This window comes from Thamnophis sirtalis, unplaced genomic scaffold (genome assembly GCF_051295495.1).
Source record: "Thamnophis sirtalis isolate CommonGarterSnake01/CBP01778 unplaced genomic scaffold, rThaSir2_p1.2 scaffold_3, whole genome shotgun sequence".
Taxonomy (NCBI): Eukaryota; Metazoa; Chordata; class Lepidosauria; order Squamata; family Natricidae; genus Thamnophis; species Thamnophis sirtalis.
In genome coordinates this window covers 73,464,580-73,484,262 of record NW_028261383.1, presented here as the reverse complement: position 1 = coordinate 73,484,262, position 19,683 = coordinate 73,464,580, and the positions used below count along the sequence as shown (strand labels likewise).

The 19,683-nt window shown below is 35.1% G+C and overlaps 1 protein-coding gene across 1 annotated transcript in view; it reads right to left on the bottom strand.

Moving 5' to 3' along the window:
• Positions 1–19,683, bottom strand: part of STIMATE (STIM activating enhancer) — a 38,756-nt gene that overhangs the window by 14,370 nt on the left and 4,703 nt on the right. The window contains exons 2-5 of the mRNA XM_014062919.2: positions 13,379–13,427; positions 11,649–11,744; positions 9,788–9,909; positions 531–643 (exon numbers count right to left, since the gene is read on the bottom strand). Coding sequence (XP_013918394.1) covers positions 531–643; positions 9,788–9,909; positions 11,649–11,744; positions 13,379–13,427 — 380 coding nt within the window. The remainder of the gene's footprint in view (positions 1–530; positions 644–9,787; positions 9,910–11,648; positions 11,745–13,378; positions 13,428–19,683) is intronic.

The following is a 19,683-nucleotide window of genomic DNA, read 5'->3' as shown; positions in this document are numbered from 1 at the left end:
GAACATTAAAAAAATAATCTAGTAACTATATTGTTATAATTTAGAGTTCACATAGAATGAAATTACCCAATCTTAAGAGTTGTCAACAAATGCAATTCCATTCAGAACAATGTCTAGCTAGCCTTTGCCTGGACATTTCATGTCAATGGGAAATTATTGCTCCCCTCAGTAACTGATTTCACCCAGCAAGTTTTTCTAACTTTCAGATGGAATTTGCCTTCTTGAACTTAATATTGTTTTACTAATTTGAACAGAAGCACACCTATGTTTTAGTAACGTAGTAAAATCAAGACATTAAAACTTGATTGTTAAGGATAACCAGAGGCTTAGTTATGAATATTTGTATTACTTTTATTAATGCAATCTTCTCCAGCATTATGTTTTTCAACTGTGTTGGACTACATCTTCCATTCCCTGATCATGGCATTGAGAGCTGGAGGACCAAATTGGAGAACACAGTACACACAAAAAAAATACATTGCTAATTCACGTATTATTGAGTGTAGTTTTTTAAAAAAAAAGCTTCAAACCTCTTTCCACTGAGGTATTAGGAGGACTATAATTATGATTGTTTTCTCAAACATCATGATAATTATGTACAATGCACACTGGCCTACCCAAGCACGGCATTGCAATGGGTCCCCTGCAAAAGAACACAAATGGTTAATACAGGTATCTGCTAAACAAGCTGACAACTATGTTGACATAATCACAAAATTCTGCACATCAATCAGCCTGTTGTCTTCATAAAGCAGATAAACTTTAGATGCGGGTAATCATCTTTATATTAGAATATTATTTATTGCTTTAATTTGTATAGCAACCCTTCTCACCCAAGTGGTTTTGAATAGCTCACAAGAATCCTTTGAGTTATTAGTTGTAGTCTGGTGCAAAAGACCCATAAGTGGTATTTCAGAATTCTGAGCCCTGGAATTTGAGTCCTAGAATTCAAAGTCCTTTGTTAGATTCCTCCTCCCTACTAACAACAAGCTTTCCTCAAGTCAGCTGAGTAAGTATAAATAGGAATTACTTCGTTCCTTTCATTGTTAAACAGTTGGGAATAATAAAAAGGGTTGCAAAGTCATTGGAAATCATTCAAAGACATACTTGAAAATCCAGATTTACTTTCTGTTTATACATGTTTTAAGGTATATTACTTAATCTGCTTTGTTTGTGTGCATGGATGTGAATAGTGTTGTACAAATTTGTTTCATGAAAGCAAAAATTGAATAGCACACAAGTAGAAATACTATTTTTCCATCTAGAATGCCTTATTTGAATTTACATGGCCATCCATCTCAGCAATGCAAATCTGGGTAGTTAATATGAATTAAAGGACAATATAAATACAATGTGTTACAACAGCAGCAGCAACAATACTGTTCTCAACCAACTAACACAAAGTGGCTCTCCAACACACCACTTACTACCATAGTAATGTGAGATCCAATTAATTGGACTTCAATACAAGGAAATAATAATAAAAAAGTGAATTAATAAAATTAAGAGTACTCTAATTTGTTAACTATATGTTATTTCATTTAATCATTTTATTTTAGAAGAATCATGTATTTAGAAATAGTTATGGAATCATAACAGGACAACAAAAATAGTTTGTTCATGGTTTCATGGTTGCAAAGCAAGTTATAACTTAAGGCTAGAAGGAATACACTGTACTGTGCAATGTTATGAGTCAATTGATTCTTCCTTGAGGGGAGCTTGGAAGAGGATCTTTTTAGTAGCCACTCCGTTTTGAATCACTTTCTGGCAGAAACTGAGTCAGCTTTGTTTCTCCTGGACTCTAGGAAAATGTTGAAGATTGCCATATTCCATATTGGACAATATTGTGACTAAAACAGAATTCACAGGTACAAGATATTTCTGTTTCTTAGGATTTTACAGTTTATTTTGGCTTTTTCCCCTTATATGTTTGAGGGTTTATGTTGAAATTGTTAGCATACGAGCAAAGTAAATATAATTTTAAAATATAAATTGTTTGGATGAGGGTATTCTTATTTTACCTATTATGTAGAAAAATATTGGTTTATCAAATAACTTGGAGTTAACTTAGTTTACACAAAATACATCAGCATAAAAATTGGCTTAGAATAATATGAGAATTTCTTTCTAGCTATTCAAAACTTGCCTTAATATTTGAATTAGACAAATATTCAATCTTGAATATTCTTAAATTTCTTAGAAAATGTTTTGTAATACCATTTAAGATTTTTTGTGTCTGTATCTCTTCAAGTGTATTTGATATTCTATATAAAAGATTGCTGAATTGTAACTATTTTAAAAAATAGCTGAAATCATTGTACAATATTTGGTGATTTTAATCATTGAACAATTAAAAAACCCTATAAAATTGTGTTGTCTAAACTTCAAATAAAATCTGTAAAAATATCTGGCTGAGGACTTGGGTAGTTGAGAAGAATCAAGAGAAGAAACATGGCATCAGCAACAAGAGAAAATTTAAATCTTTGCAAATGCAATTTACTATATTATAAGTTAATTATAATGGCATCAGATCTACACATCAACTACTGTTGACAATTTTTTTTCTAACACCCTTCAAATGTAGACACAGAACTCAACTTGAGAACTAAGCAATGGAAAATCAAATACTTTTAAACAGCTGTAATGCAAAATGGATCTCAGCCATTTCCTTTTCTGGAGAAGCTTTAAAAGACATACTCCAGATAGTTTACTAGCTAGTGTTGATGTTTATAATATTTATATCTGTGCTACATAATACTTAAGCATTTCATTAATTTCTGATAAAAGTTAGTAAATAAACCTGCATTTCCATTTCTAAACCCATTTAGACTATTAGATAAAAGTTAATTATAAAGTGGTATATAGTGGTACTTAAAAAGTTTTTGAATGTTTTCAATATTTCTGCATAAATAGGATCTAAAATGTGACCTGTTTTTCATATAAGTCCTAAAGCTAGATAAAGAGAATATAGTTAAACAAAGAAGCCAAAAGCATTATACTTGATTGATAATGATCTAAAGCTACATATCTGTGGGTGGCCAAAGTATCTGAATCTTTAGGGTTATCAGTTCATTTGAAAGGGGAATTAGAGCTAGGTGTCTCTAGAATCAATGACGAGGAGTTCTACTTTATTTGAAGAGCAGGGTTCCGGGTATTCACTGTCTGATGTTGACAACACATGTATGTAGAAGTGTGTCATGGTTTGAACAAAGGATATTTTTGAGGATTTCCAAAATATAATTGTTGATGCTTGTTGATGCTCATCAGGATGCTCACTAGGCTGGAAAGTTTACAAAACTATTTCCAAAAAATTTGGACTCCTCTACAGTCCAAACAGTAGCCAGGCAACTCTTGTAAAAGAAAGGCACAATTATTGTCTTTATAGCAAGTGCTGCCCTTTGCATTTCATCCTCTGAAGGTGTGGTTAGTGACGCGTATTAGGAGGTACCAGTTTGGTATTATCATTTTTGTAGAAATGATGGGTGGTTAAATTAAAGCTACAATATTTCCAGGAATTTCCCAATTGTAATTTCACTGAACTCAATGGGACCCAATTTCCAAAAAAGTATGGACTGAATTAGAATGTACATCAACTTCTGGAGCATATCCTATCACTGAAAACACAGCAAAACAACTAGGCTCCACCTTTGAAAATTAAACATGATTCACACTACAGCAGAGGTCTCCAACCATGGAAACTTTTAGACTTGTGGACTTCAACTGCCAGAACTCTGAGAGTTGAAGTCCACAAGTCTTAAAGTTGCTAAGGTTGGAGACCTCTGTGTTATAGGTCTACACGGAAATTGCCTTGATAATAAAACAGACAAAAAAGTTTCACATTTCCCTGTGATCCTTTTTATCTTCAGTTTGCCTTAATTTCACATGCCCAAAAGCACATTGGGCAAACTAAAAGAATTTCAGCGTTAAGTAGAACAAAAGAAATAATTTTCTTTTCTTTAGGAAAAGTTAAGTTTAAAGATAAGTCTAAAAAAATTAAATCTTGGTAACTGAATCTGTTACTCTTGCCATTTTGTTAATTTATGCCTCCTGGTACATCACTATCTTATTTGTAAAACACACCGGAGTTTATTATGGTCCTTAGAGATGAAAAAGTTAAAATAAATTATTTCAGTATTTGCATACCAACTTTACTTTTTAAAACTGTAAGAATGGTTAATACTGAAAGTCCTTTTCTCTTTCTGCAATATGTATTCCTCTTTCTGCTGGGATTCCCCTACTAGACTAGTATTAAATAGGCTGGAAAGCCAAAGCAAAAATTAGATTCATCAGATTGAACTCTATCATGACAGAAACACACTTATGCCTCCCCATCCTTCCTATTGCAAAAATATGCAAAACTGGATGGAGATATATAGCAATCAACGTAAAGTATATTTTGAAATTAGGAATAGGAGGAAGGGCTTGAAAATCATTTTCTGAGAATGAAAACCAAATAAAATGCAAAATGAGACAATCCAAGTAACGCATAGAAATTGATGTTCAATCTGCACAGTTTTATAGTCGGTTGACTGTTTATAGAATACACGTTCTGCACAGGGCAACTAAATTGGCTACTAACACCTCCGCTGACTAACAGTGGATTAAGAAACCAGATGACAAAACTGCTTTTTACTTTGAAGGTAAGTGTGGCTATTGAGAACAGAAATGACACTCTCCCACTCTTTTAAGCATCCATGTCAGTTTGGGAGAGACTTAAGAGGATTGTGCGCAGCCATCTTCCAGAGTTGTGAAACCATTACTGATTCTAACCAGTGCTGATGGATCTATTTCAAATTCAAATTAACTAACAGTTAACTGCAATAAAATGAAATGCTATGTTACTGTATGATTAAACTGTTAAAGTGAGGGTAAAATCTGGGTAAGGTTAGAAAATGTAAAAGCTTTAACTTGTGCTTGGGCTGTGTGACCTTTATAGAATTGCATTTACAATGAACCAAAATAGAATTGGTTATATTTCACAAGCGTGCATTTTCAACCCAGGTAGTGTTGCTCTATTTTGAAATAATCTTCTCTACAATTAAAAGAGCAGCATTTCTCCAAAAGCCCAAATACCTGACAAAGTCTGCTCAAGTGCAACTTAACCTGCTGTAATATCTTGCATATGTTATGGTATCAACTCTCTTCTTGAGACTGGCAAATGAAACTTATATGCCAATGGGCTTTCAGTCTGAGAAATGAGTTATTGTCCAGAAATAACAACAAACACTGAATCACTAGGGAACAAGTTCTATGTGCAGGAAAACAGATGAGCTCATGGATGACAAACAATCTGAAAATTAAAGGAAGGTTAAAGATGTTTCATTACGTTAATGTTGAGACAAGCAAATGCTGGTTTTATTATTCATACATACAAAATAAAACATTCTATGCACTGACCACTAACTTATTTCAGGCTCTCCTCTTGCTATCATTTTCCATCACTGTATCAGATAATCACGTAACTGGCATTAGGAAAACCAATATTTCAGACCCAGCCCTACTTATATTTGACATGCTCAAATTGTTCCTGTATTTCTGCCTTGCAAAGAAGCATTCAGTGAGATACCAGTCCCTCTCTGTGCTCTCTCAACCCAACCTTTCACTTTATAGCCTTACAAGGGTCCCTATCTTACCAGAAAAGAAAAATAAGGAGAAGGACAGCACATTGCTATCATCCTATGTGTCTTCCACAATTGCCACACCCTGAAGGCAGCTAGAACAACATTGGGTGTCAAGAGGGAGGCTTACAGATAACACCCACACCAATTCAAGCCAAAGAAATATAATACAAAACAATAGTAGAACACTACTTGTACTATCATTTTTGAATTATCAAACTGAACATTGCCTCTTAAAATAAAATCTGTGTTTGTAAAAACAAATTTTATCAAATTATAAGGCATTTATGTGTAAATAAAATAAGGGTGTTACTTGATGTATATAACATTTTATATATTGCTTTTCTAATATACAAGCATCAGGACAGCTAGTAACATTAAATGTTAGATAGGAAGGCTGAAAAAGAAAGCAAGAAAATGAAGTGTTTTGGTTTTAAATAGCATTTCAACTACATTTTGACCTTTTAACTTCACTACTGCTAAATGTGCTCTATTATTTTTGGAAAAACAAATTTGCTAGCTTCTTAAATGCTGCACGATCCTTTTTTTATAATTTTTTGGCTGTAGAAGACTAACAAGGTTGGCAAATGAAGTTGCCTGAATATCATTATTCTTTAAAGGTTGTCTCTTTGAGAAAAAAAGCTATCTCGATAGACTGCTTAAAACTATTTTTAGTTTGCTTTTTTAAAAAAAATCTTGGGGATTATTCAATTAAAAAAAACACATGACGTTACCTTCTACTGTAAAATAAATGGGGATCAGTTACTGGCAGTATCGCTTATCCTGCACAGGAAACCATACTGTTTTCTGGAGTAATGACTGTTTTGTTGAATTTAATTTGATTCACTACACTTGAATTTTCAGGACTGTTCTGAACACACAAAAGTTGATACAACATTTACGTCATTTAAGGCCAAATCCTCATAGAATTCCTAATGTTCTTCCCTACTCTTCAGTGTTTTGTATCTGTATGGAAAATCCAAACAATGAATATATACTCAATAGCTACATTTCTACATTATAGCTGGAATATGTTCAAGAAAACAGAAAATTGCAATTAACATTACATGAACTTAAGAATCATTTTGGCATCCTATTGTCACATTCACCAGGCAGATGCCATGGTAAGACTAGTAGCACACTAAGGCTTCCTTTCTTACATTCCTCAGAAATGAAAGACATATTCTCTATGACACAGGAGGTAATATATAGTTACCATGACTAATTGTCATGTATAACTAGTTGGAATATTTTCCTGAACAAAAGTCTTCCAAATATGCCATAATTATTTGAAAATGTTTTTTAGGAGTTGAAAAGGAGTTGAAAAAGGAAAATGCCTGTTCTGGACAATTTTACTGTTGCTTTCTGGCAAACCATTTTAAAAATAGTGAGGATGCTTTCCAAAGAAGGCTGTTACGTTTCATGGATTTTTTTTTTTTTTAAATGAAGTTAGACATTCCGTTAAGCATTCTTAAAATAAATTGTCACATCTCAGCCAACCCTGCACTACTGAATGCCAGCTATAATTTTAAATTAGAAATTTCACATACATCTTAAATAAGCTGAAAAGTGTTCCATATACAAACCACATCCAACTTTTAACATTTCTCCAGCAGTGCCATCTATATTTGCACTCTTAAGTCTTTTTAACATTGTTACTGATTTTTTTTTCTTGGATTCTATAATTTATACTATTTGTTTCAATTCCACTTTTGATATATTACTATTAGTCCCCTACAAATCTATAAAATACTTCTTTCAGCAATCACTCATTTCAGTTTTATGTTGAATTATTTAATCACTTTTATTTTTGATTCCATTCATTCTGGTAGACTTCCATGTTTAACCTTTTTCACCCATTTCCAAAATAATTTCCATAAATGTCACGGCAATATCTTTGCCTCTTTTAATCCCAGTTCTGTTTAGTTGCATTTTTTGTAAATGCCCTTTTCTCTTTCTATATATTATGCAATATTTTACTCTGCAGCACCATTTTCTTGAACACTCTTCTCCCCTCCATAGCTTCTTCCATTTCATCTTTCCAAAAGCATCATTTTTCATACTTTCTATCAGCATAACTCTACACATTTCTATGCCACTTCAAAATACAATTGTTTTCACTGTATTTCACTGTATTCAAAGCAACTTCCACATTTTCCTTCCTTATACCTACTTTCTATTTGTTCTATGAGAGCTTATTTGGTTAGTACTGTTCATAGGACTTGTAATTTCTATTCTTGCAACTGTTTTACTTTAGCTTCTTTCCCTTTTCTTCCATGCCCAATTTCCCCTAAAATTGGCCCTACCATATAAAAATGTATCCCACATACGGAATATTATATCTTTCTATCTTCCACTAATTCTCTCATTGGATACTATTAAATTAGTCATACTTTTATATGTATTCCTTTCCAATAGATATGACTAGCAGATTTTGATAGGTTGCTTACCAACTGTCTCATTCGCATCTGTTTGAAGTTATGACAGTGCTGAAAAAATACAACCAATGTCCACATTCATGACATTGGCAGTGCCCTTCAGTCACAGGCTCATCATTCTAGTCAGTACACAATGTCTTGTGTCTGAACTATTATTTTTCTTTGCCTCTCCTTGCAGACCAGAGAGATCGGAGAGAAAGGGATTACAAGGGAGTAAGCAGGCAAACAATGGTAATATACTGGACTATTAGCATATCATACTTGCAATTGTCAGCGCCAACACATTGCTTTTGATATGTAGGCCCCATTGTGTGCCTACTTGCTCTATAATAATCCTTTCCTCTTCAATGAATGTAAATACAAACTTTAATTCTCTTTTTGCTAATAATTCCAATGCCAGAGTGAGCATTACAAAGGGCAAGGGAGTAGATAGGAGGCAAACAAAAGCTATTAGTGTGAACTGATTAGTATTCTCAGTTTCAATCCATAAAGGATAATCATGGTTATACGGTTTTTTACTTATCGTATTTTTTGGAGTGTAAGACTCACCTTTGTCCCTCAAAAAAGAGGCTGAATATCTGGGTGTATTTTATACACTGAATACAGCATTTTTTGCTTCCTGAAACCCGCCCCCCTTCACCAAAATGGCCGAGCACAGCCTTTAGGCGGCTTCCAGAGTACTCCTGGGGGCTGGGGAGGGCAGAAATGAGTGAAAAGCGGGATGTTTTTTGCTCAATTTTGTCCCCCCCCCGTCTATAAGCCTCCTAAAGGCTAGGCCTGTCCTTTTTATGACAAAAAACAGGCCCACTTTTGCAAAGAAAATAAAAAAATGGACCGTTTTTTGTTGTTTTTGGCCCCCCACTCCCTAGGAGCACTCTACAAGTGTCCTAAAGGCTATCCATGCTCTTCTTTTGGGGAAAAAAAAACGGGCCTGTTTTCGTGAAAAACGGGCTGTTTTTGGGAGTTCTGCAGAGTGCAAATTTTTTTTTTAAAAAATTGCCTCTTCAAAATCTTGGTGCGTCTTATACACTGGTGCGTTTTATACTCCGAAAAATACGGTAGTGACCACTTTGCTTAGTGATGGAGTTTCTAGTTCCAACTATGTTGCTAAACAAAGATTATCTGCACTTGAACCATGCATGCTAAAGAATCCATCTCATTCATTCTGATTTAATTTTATAACAAACAAGTGCTTACCTTTACACAATAAGTAGGGTACAAATATGCACGTTCAAGATTAAAAGCTTGGCTGGGAAACAGGCATATTACGTTAGCCCTTAGTGACTTGCAAGGGTATTTCGGAGATGGTTAATAAAAAATTCAATTTAGTTTTATGGTTAGACATTAAAATATTTTATGCTGCAAAAATGTTCATATCACCTTGAAACTTGCTCTTTCTTATGCCACATATAGTGATGGTATTATTATCCTTGCTATCAATAGTCATCAGAGAACGGAGAAGAAAAAGAAAGAAGTATCTAATAAAGTTCTCAAGTTTAAAAACTAGAAATTAGAAAAAAAATATTTGCACTGGCTCATCAGACTTGGACAAAGCATAAAGAACTGTTAAATAGAATGTCGGGAACTTCATATATTTTAAGATTTGGTCATTTATAGTGCTCAAATACCTTTAGCTCAAAATACCAATTACAGATAAATTTGCCAATCCCTATATTTGAAACCTAAATGCCACCTAAATAATTATTTCAAAAAGTAATTTTTTTTTTTTACCATATTCACCAAAACGAAGAGATTCCCATTGCTGTCGTTCAACAACACTGCTTACTGCTCGGACACCAGCATAAATTACCAGCATTCCTAAGGTGGCGTCTAGCAGAAAATTGATAAGGTATCTGAAGGGACAAGAAAAACACACAAATTTAAAAATTGATTTTTGTAAATTGTGTAGCTTTGATGATTTAAATCTTCATCTATCAACATTTATTTTCAGCTTCTGAAAATACACTCCCATTTTCCAGTCTGAGCAATAAAAACAAGTCAATAATAATAATGGTACTTCTATGTATACAGGTAAAGCACATCAATTTTAGTATAGAATTAGAAGGTAACCTACAGCATATTATTCTTTTAGGTCATTCGTACAGCTGTGGTAGCAGGATCAGCTACTAAGGATTTTTAATATATACTTCATTAAGTTATAAAACTGAGGCAGCAAAAAAAAAGGAGATGGAAATGGCCTAATTGAAAAAGGAAGTCAATCAGAGCATTTTTGTTTTAATATAAAAACTGTAGCAGCTAATACATAAACAGATATTATTCTCTGCCTCATTTAAAGCTGAAGCAATAATATTTCTAAACACAGTTTTTAGCATAGCATGAATACACAGAGAGGAAAGTATGACATATTCATTGTTGCAGTAGGGTCAGGACAACCTATATTCAAAACCCTGCTCAGCATAAAGCTGATTAGATAACCTACCACGTGCAGCAACTGCATGAGTAAAAATTGGAGAGGAAACTGTGCACCATCCTGAGTTCTTTCAAGCAGCAGTAGTTTAAAAATACCACAACCAAAATTGCTATTTAATTGATTTGCAAATGCTTGAGTACATAAAATACAGCACAGAAGAAAAATACAATGTTTTATTTTTCTTTAAAAAAAACCCCGTTATTAGGATATAAAAGCCTATAAACAAGACTGAGTAGCTGAATAATCTGAGCAATTATTACATGTAAAGGCCAGCAGAGGTCACTATTGCTTCAGCTAATAGAAAAGTGGACAATTGCTTCACAGTTGACTGCATGTTAGTCAGTTTTTGTGGTACTGTTTATGTCACTTGACAATGGAATGTAGTATACTGTTTTAATTTTAATTTATTCATCAATTACAGCGTCAAAGCAATAGAAGAAAATACTTTTCTATAGATATTCTGGACATTTTTATCAATTTGATTTGAATGTCAGGCTAAACATAAATGGTAAAAGTTTTCTTGAGTTTGGGTGATTTTATATTAGCAAAAATATGAAAACAGATTACCACTAACTTCATTTCAAATTGGGTTTTTTTTAAATTTTCCAATCTAGCATAAAAGTCGGGGGATTTTATGGACCCCCATCAAAGAACCAATCAGGTATAACCTTGTTCAGCTTTAGTTTTAATAAAATTAGCTAAGGTTAGCTAAACAAATGCCAACTATCATGACAAGTATCAGCTACTTGCTATATTTCAGAGCCTGGAGACTCTTAAATTCAATAGGGCAGGGCTCCTGCACCCCAAAACATCATCCAGAGAGATGAAGGAAAAGTTGGCTCTGGGGTAACAAAGAAAAATGTATTAAGAGCTGGTGAACAGGGAGAAAAGTCCTAAAAGTCTTTCCAGAGGGCACTAGTCAACCATGACTACAAAAGTAAAACATTTGGAAGAAAAAAGAAGACAAGGAGGATTAAAGAATTCAAGTGACACAGTATCATTGATTATTGTCTTCAGGATTCAAGAAGAGATATTTTTGGTCCCATATCAGGTCTAGCCAGTACTTCTAAGACAACAATATACTAATTTTGAAAAATAAAACTTGGTGCATATCTTGGCATTCTTGTTAGCGGAACTTCGGTAAGATTTTTCTCCACTTACAGTGAACAGGGATCCTCTTCAGTAAGGTCTGATAAATATACATTGGCAAAATGGATGAACATCATCCCTATGGCTTGTTTGGAAGTATCCAAAAACCTACAAAAATTAAGTTTTTAGACATCATATTGAATAATCGACTGCATATTTTAATTTATATAGTTATAATTTATATCTCTTGAACCTCCCCCATCATCCATAAACATGGCTGATGTTACAGTTTTATTTTAGAATAAGGGGCAAGAAGAGTTATGGCGTTTCAGGTTTAGCTTTGAGAGAGCAAAATACTGATATTTTAAAGATTGCAAAACATTTAATGGCTTTTTGGAATCAAGACAAATTTCTCTTTAAATAGTTCACTTCTGAAATCTTGCAAATTCTTTGAGTGAAAGGGCTAGCATCATTAGACCACAACAGCAATTGACAGTAATCAAACATTTGAATAAAATATGCATCTCATTATTCTAGAACATGGGCCAATTTAAATGGGTTAGACTAAAACCTATTTTTAACAAATGTACTGAACATCGTACAAATAATAAATGTACCATACAGATAGTTCTCAATTTACATCCACAATTGAGACCAGAATCTTTAGTTACTGAGTGAAGCAGACATTAAGTGAGATGTCACATGACTGCTTGGTTCAAACCTCTTGGTTTCAATCATTAAGCAATCTCCTAGGTCATTAAATGAACAGAATAAAAGTGCTGTCTGCCAAAGGGATTCAGTCCTACACAGGACCATAATCCTTTGGGAGGCAGCCCTTTTGCTCTCAAAGAAGCTGAATAAAAGTTTTGTTCTGAAATCCAAGCAGGACTTTGGCATTGAGCAGAGGTGTCAAAGTCACATCATCATGGCAGTATCACGTGATGTATCGGGACTTCCTCCCCCCTTCGCTAATCTAGGTGTGGGCATGGCCAGCATGTGACGCATCCGGCCCATGGGCCGGGATTTGATAGCCCTGGCATAGAGCATTTGCAGCCAGCCCCCAGAGAAAGAGAAGCCCCTCTGGTTTCTGGGGGCTGGCTGCAAATATCCCATGCTGCAAACATTCTGTGCCAAGATCCTGCTTGGATTTCAGGATGGACTTTCCCTTCTGGTTTCTCCATTGACTTTTTGGGAAAGCTGACAGGGAAGGCTGCAAATAGCCATCATATGATAGTGGGACCCTTGGCAACATGTAAAAGAATTGTGCTCAGATTACAATCAGGTGGCTTTGATATATATCAATATAGCCTAACTTCAGGCATATGTTACAAATCCCTTCATTTAGTGCTCTCCAGATTTTGAATGGTCTCTGAATGACAGCTATTTAAATGAGGACTCCCTATTATGGAAGTTCTCATGGATCTTATGCTTTATAAGCTTGTTGTAGAATTGCCACCAGGAAAAAGTATGACATTTTATTTATTTATTAAATATATATGCTTTAGGTTTAGCAATAAAGATCCTTACTGAATTATGAAAAGTAATGACACTTTCAGTGGCCTTTTGGGAACAAGACAATTCAAAAATATTGTTGCAAATAGATGACTGAACAAAAACTGGAATCTATATTGCCAATAATATAATCTTAAGTCTCTATTACTTACAGAGTATAACTGCTACTCCTACATTTTAGCAAGATCTTTTACAAAAGAAAGAGTTGTGTTAATATTTATATAAATCATTGTCATATTACATCTTTTATAATGAATTACTCCCAGCCAGCAAAAAGAGTAGACATTTACCAAATTCTCCAAGGACGTCTTTCATGCTTTGGTTCTCTGAAGCGTTTCACTGAAAGAAAATTAGCAACTATTAGTAGGCTATCAACTAGTCTTCCACCCAGATGGAATCTATATGCAACAGTGGTATATTCCACTATTGCAGATTGGCGTCTAAGGTTTAAGGACATTCGTAAAATGATAATGGTACTCAATACAAAGATTCTGTTAGTAATTAAACCCAGGTGTGTTATTGTTAATGCACACTTTCTTTCGCCCTTGTCTCTTACAATCTGCAATTCAATAAACAGAACCACTTTAAAACCAGTCCCATGGCTCATCTAGGGTAGGGTAAGACATTAATCATTCTATTAAAAGAAATGAGGAATTTCATGCAACTGAAAACAACTGAAGAAAACTATTTAAAGCAAATTGACAATAAATACATTAGAAGGTGATAAGAAAAACCTCAGTAAACAATTAGCAGTGTGGTTATTATTTCAACTAACATGACCATTTATCTTTAAAGCCAATGCCTAAACTAGTAAAAAAAATAGCGCGCGCGCACACACACACACACACCTTTACCCCATTCAATCATATTCAGTTCTCCAAGAAAGGTTCCTGCAGTTTTCTTTGCAGGGTTTTTCAGATGTGGTTTGCCATTTCTCCTTCCTAGGGCTGACAGAAAGTGACTACTCCAAAACCACAGCTGGCTTTGTGCCTAAGGTGGGACTAGTCTACCAGTTCCTAGCTGGATGCCTTAATCAGTATTGTACACCAGGGGAGGGGAAGTATGGTCCCTGTATGATCTGTGGACTTCAATTCCCAGAATTCCTGAGCTGGCTGGCTGGCTCAGGAATTCTGGGAGTTGAAGACCACAGGTCCTAAAGGGGCCATAGTTCTCCACCCCTACTGTACACCAACCTGGCTCTCAGAGAGATGCAGTTCAAACAGCACTTTTAAGAATATCAACACTGCATTCTGAAAATGCGAAACTTTGGCAAGATAACAAAACGCAAGATAACTTATAAACAAAGATAATCATAGGGGTAAGAAGAAAAGAAAAGAAAATCAAATTAAACTACAGGAGGTCTCATTTCTTATACATCATGCTTGGGAAGAAAATAGAAGATTTATCTAATATCTCCAGTCATTCATCTCATTCATCTCATATATTGGACAATGTATAGTCCAAAATAAAGCCATTTTATTCTGTATTCTTCAGATTGCCCCTTACATCATCCAAATTCTTGCAGTCTTGATTCTTCTGTCATCGATTTGCCACCAAAATCAAATAGTGGATTGACCTTCACTTTATTATGACTGGAACACTCATGATTCTTATTATAAGGGAAAAAAAGTTTAAATATGTAAGCATATTTCCAGCCTCTTGCCTTATTATTTCCACATAATATTCCAAATATTTGAAAGAAAAAAATGAATTGCTTAGAAATGATATCCCTCAGCAAATTCTGAAACACTTTTTTCTAAATCTAAGGAGCTTCATAACCAGTTTAACTTTGAAAGGGTTTTAATGACAGCAATAAATCAATGTTTCAAGCTTAGAAAATAAGCATAGTGATGTATTGGTCTTTTGCCAATATTCTACTTAGCATTACACTTTGTCTGTTGTAACAAGTTAGGGGAACCCGAATAAACAAAAATCCATTTTTGCTGTGGTTTATTTTTTATAGTTTTACTTGAAAAGCACAATTTCCATCCAAGGTCATCCAAATGCATCCTGATTTAAAGTTTAAGTGTATAAACTAAAACTCTTTTTCTCCATTGAGACCATATAAAGTTTTGGTCAGGCCCTGGATTCAACACTATAGAACTTATGGCTGGCTATTGTCCAGTCCAGGCAATTTTTCCTGAGTAAATTCGAGATCTCCAATAACTTCTACTTGGGAAAACCAACAATGTGTGTGAGTTTGTGCATTTATATAGATGAACGATGGGCTTCCATCTCCCTGCAGCTGATTTCTAGCAAGGGAATGTGTTTTCTTCTCTTCCCTAGCACATACTCTCAGAGCCCTATTAATGGCTGCATCAGAGCTTAGGTGGCAGTAAGAAGAGGGGGAGATGGAGACTGTTGTCATTTTACCACTGATATTAGGAAAAAGAAATAAATAATCCTGATGTGGAAAGGGTGTTAAATCGTCTGCTTTCCTTTCCCTAAAGCAGTTCTTGCTCAACCCAAATCTAGTTTTAACAGCCTCTTCACATCTGATGAGACAATCTTTCTAGACTTTCAATTTATATCCCTTTAGGAATTCTCAAATTTATATTTTTCAGGGATGTGTCCTCCCAAGTCTCAACATAGATAATTACAATACCTGAATGAATTCTGCCTGGCAGGCCTAGAAATGACATCTGCAACCATTAATATATTTTTTCCACAATGTTGCTTCACACCAATCCTAATCAATACCTTTCATTATCTATCTCACAAATAAAGCAAGCTAAAGAATACAGGTGCTCAACAAGCATAAACAACTCATTGATCATCTGATTAGGCAAATTTTTCCTGGATTTTTTTAAAAAAACCTTTGTTGTCAAGCATAACTACTACTCATACAGAGGAAGTTTCTCCAAAAATCCAAAACAAGCAAATATAGGGCATGTGGCATCTTAGCGCAAAACTGATCATCTGAAAGAGGAGGAAGAGAAGAAGGAAAAGAAGCAGCAGGAAAAAAGGAAAGAAATTAGTTATAAGAAGGAGTGAAATTAAGGAAAACACACAGTTGAAATTTGAGTTTTATTTAGTTATATGAACTAAATTTTGGGACATAATTTTTCCCAAGCATGGAATAACTTCTAACTCAAAACAGAGCATCGTCTTAAAAGCTCACAATTTATTTAGAGCATTTAATCTTATATTCTACATAAATAAGCAAGAATTTTAGAATTTTCCTTTTAGTAAATCATTTTCCTATGATCAAATACCCTACAACTCAAAACCACAGAATTTGAAGGGTTAAGATAAAATGACCATATACCATGTTTCCCTGAAAATAAGACATGCCTTGAAAATAAGGCCTGTCTTATTTTTGAGGTGGGCAAAAATATAAGCCCTCCCCCAAAATAAGCCCTAGTGAAGTGGTAGGTTTAGCCAAAACTAGAGGCAGCCCTTCCCTTCCCCGGTCACCTCAGGGCTTCTCAGCCCCTTAATCGGATCAGCTGAGCCACCACATTCACAAAACAGCTGATTCAGAGTGCCACTCAGGCCTCTGCTGGTCGCTTTTACAGCCAGTTGCAGCTGCAAAAGAAGCCGGAGGCCAACCAACACAACCCACATGCTTCATGCCCTCCTTATCTAATGGTGACAGTCACAGCAGGCAATTCCGTCCACGTAACAAGTCTGTGCTGAGCTTCAGGACAGGTAAGAGGAAGGAAAATCTCCCCATCCGATGTTCAAGCCATTTGCAAAAACGCCCCATTTCGAGCCTTCAGCATATTCCAGGATTGCAGCATTCAAGGCTCGGAATGGAGCATTTTTGCAAATGGCTTGAACATCGGATGGGGAGATTTTCCTTCCTCTTACCTGTCCTGAAGCTCAGCACAGACTCAGAACAGGATAAGAGGCAACCCCCCCCCCTTTTCCTGGCAATCATTCTTTCTTTGGGATCTCAGCGCAGACACACCTCCCCCCAATGCTCTATCCAAAGCCTTCTCTGCTTCTGTGCAGAGCTCCCAAGGAAAGGATGGTGTGTGTGTGTGTGTGTGTGTGTGTGTGTGTGTATGAGAGAGAGAGAGAGAGAGAGAGAGAGAGAGAGAGATCCCTAACACACACCCCCACCCATCCTGCCTCCTGCACCTGAAAAATAATAAGACCTCCCCGAAAATAAGGCCAAGCCCTTATTTCTAGGGTCAAAAGAAAATAAGACCCTCTCTTATTTTCGGGGAAACATGGTACTACAGGATCAGGAAGGACTGGAAGTCAGATCATGCCAACTGGTGAAAAGTTTAATGTAATATGTAGACTTTCCAGAAAATCAAATTTAGGAAACCTAGTAACCATGTTTTTCCATACAGGTAGTTTTCAATTTCTAATGATTTGTTTAGTGACCGTTTGAAGTTACAATGGCACCAAAATGTGACTTATGACTGGTTTTTACACTTATGACCATTGTAGCATCCCCATGGTCATGTGATCAAAATTCAGATCCTTGGCAACTGATTCATATTTATGACGATTGCAGTGTCCTAAGACCATGTGGTCAGCTTTTGTGACCTTCTGACAAGCAAGATCAATGGAAAGCCATTTAACAACCATGATATTAATTTAACAACTCCAGTGATACACTTAACAACTGTGGCAAGAATGGTTATAAAATGGGACAAAATTCAATGAACAAATGTCTCACTTAGCAGCATCAATTCTGGAGTCAATTTTGGTCATGTTGAGGATTACCTATATTTGGTATCAGTAATAATATAAGTGTCCAATATTTTGCAGACTGCATGAACAAATATATTTAATAATTTACAAAAAACCAAAAGAGATTCTAATCTAAATCTCACATTAAAAAGTAAAAAAATATAATGAAAGAAACTGTTTCCCATATATGTGCAAATTCTGTTTATATGTTTTTGGAGCAAATCTATAAACGCATAGTAAGCAAGTTCGTAAAACTCATAGTAAGTTTTCTCAGGTTTCTACTATAATGAAGACTTTTAAACAAGGGTTTGTACTAATCACATACATACAGAGCTTTTGTGAACTTCCAAAGAAAGGAAAGAACGATCTGTGGAGTCCTTGGTGCTCTCTGAACTTGGTTGTTTTATCTCCTGGGTAGTTCTCTGACTGGAATATATAAAATGGATCTGGAAGATTCTGTTTTGAAGAAAGCACTTTAGCAATGGATGTGTGAGAGTATAATGCAGAAACTTACAAAAAAGTGAAATTATCAATAAAATAGCACTATTTTTGATTCCACCATGCCCATAAAGCATTTCATATACTGCTTTTTATTCTTTAAACTTCTCACTTTTCTCTTCTTGAAGATTTTGTCTATTCCATCCAATCACAACTCACCAGTTCTCCTTCCTCCCAGCCTTTTCAGTTTTCATCTATTTGTTTTTAGTTTAATCCTCATATATCTCTTCTATATCAAGGTCCCCAATCCCCATGATCTGTGAGATGCCAGAAACTGGGCCACGCAAACAAGTGAAGCCTCATCCGCAGGATGCAGGCAGCACACGAAATCATGCCCTCTCTTGTCGGTGAAAAAAATGGTGTCCACAGAACTGGTGTCTGGTGGCCAAAAGATTTGGGGCGGGTGGGTGGGTGCTGTTCTATATGACCAAATTACTTCAGATCTCTCTTTCATAGTGATTAACCGCCTATTATTGTCCACATTTATCTAGCAATTGTTTATCCTTGACCCCTACCTCATGTTGTTTCACTATACACACTGCTTTCACATTTCTGATGCATTCATGCCACTGACTTTTTTGTTTTTCTTAATTTACCCATCCTTGCTTTTGCATAATAAATTGGGCAGAAACATGCTTTTTATACACAGCCACTGACAAACTTTCATTGCTTTCAATAGACCACATACTATCAAAATTTCCATGTCATAAAGTTTCTCCATCTGTTTTAGCATTTAGAGAATCTTTCATCAAGGAAAATATGTACTTGCATTCGTTTTTCACAGTTCATGTATTATTTGCAATCATGCACATCATTTATAACGCAATTACTTTGGTTATTGATATATTAATTTACAAAATTCATGTATTCAACCTATACAGCTCTAATGCCATCACAATTACTCTTGACGTATTTACCCATCAAATACATTAAACAGCTAAGGAACACTGCAGATTCTTGTCTTATTCTCTCCTCAGTGCTGAGCATTTAATTGCATGTTTTACTTCTACCCTGCATCAATTTTAGTGCATTCAGCAACATTTTAAGTCCACATTTATGCAAAACATTTCACACTTCAAGTCTACTTACTCTACTATAACTTAATATAAATCAATAAATGCACAATACATTTCCTTTCTCAGATTCAGATGTTTTTATTTTCTGAAAGAGGACAACTGTCTTATCTCCATTCTTTTGCTTAGCACAAAGACACACTGCCCTGGAACAAACTTATATTACACACTTTGCCCCCAGTGCCAAATGCATGCAGTACTGGATAGGTTTAAAGTAGTGCAATGAAATTTATATTTGCCAGTAGATGAAGTTGAACCTGTAAAAGTAGAAAAGTATTATAGGAGAATGGAAAGAAATCCCATTTCTTTCTGAAAGGGAAGAATGACAATATTTTATTTATGATATTGCTTCATAAATAACAGCAATCTGAAAA